This window comes from Apis dorsata, unplaced genomic scaffold (genome assembly GCF_000469605.1).
Source record: "Apis dorsata unplaced genomic scaffold, Apis dorsata 1.3 scaffold_326, whole genome shotgun sequence".
Taxonomy (NCBI): Eukaryota; Metazoa; Arthropoda; class Insecta; order Hymenoptera; family Apidae; genus Apis; species Apis dorsata.
Window position 1 is genome coordinate 324,718 of NW_006263594.1, and position 659 is coordinate 325,376.

General features: G+C 33.5%; 1 protein-coding gene across 12 annotated transcripts in view; it reads left to right on the forward strand.

Annotated features, from left to right (window-relative positions):
• The window catches only part of LOC102671320, a 27,384-nt gene that overhangs the window by 503 nt on the left and 26,222 nt on the right, over positions 1 to 659 (forward strand). For 11 of the 12 annotated variants that reach the window (XR_004150791.1, XR_004150792.1, XR_004150793.1 and 8 more), the window contains exon 2: positions 1 to 37. This exon is cut by the window's left edge and continues 1 nt beyond it. Coding sequence is in view for 9 of the 12 variants with exons in the window: in XM_031511469.1 (XP_031367329.1) it covers positions 1 to 37 (37 nt within the window). In the remaining 3 variants the exon portion in view is untranslated. The remainder of the gene's footprint in view (positions 38 to 659) is intronic. The other variant, XM_031511466.1, reaches the window with a different exon arrangement.

Here is a 659-nt window from a genome sequence, read left to right on the forward strand (position 1 = left end):
ACTTGCTCAGGTGCGGAAGCTTAAGAGAAAGGAAGAGGTGCGCATACCATACCATTCAACCATTCAACCACTCCATTCGACTCCATTATCAATCTTTACTTTTTTGGGAAGGCTATTTACTTCTCTCGTGTAACACATTAACCCCCCCACCTCCTTCACGATACGTTGGAACACGTGCATTATATACACACACATATACATACACATATACATACGTATACATACACGTATCTTATACATGCACTACAATTTTTATCTTCTCAGGTAGAACATGTTCGCTCCAACTGTTTTCTTTCTCACTCGTAATAATAATAATAATAATAATTAAAAAGATCGAATTTCACTTTCACAAAGTGTTCTCATTTCAATAACGCGTGTGGATACTTTTTTCTTCTTATTCAATATGTCGAAAAAAGTATCCGCAAACCTGAAGATGTTTGGCTACACGTTTTTATTTTATTTTGATATTTAACACGCTCCAAGGATATTCCATTATTAATAACGTTGGTCAAATACCCATTTAATTAAATTGTTCTACTTGAGTTCTTTCTTTCTCCCTTCTTTACTCTCTTCCTCTTTCTTTTAAATTCTCTATTTTATTTGTCTTTCTGCTGTTTTTCTCTGTCTCTCCTAACACGCATATATATATATATATATAT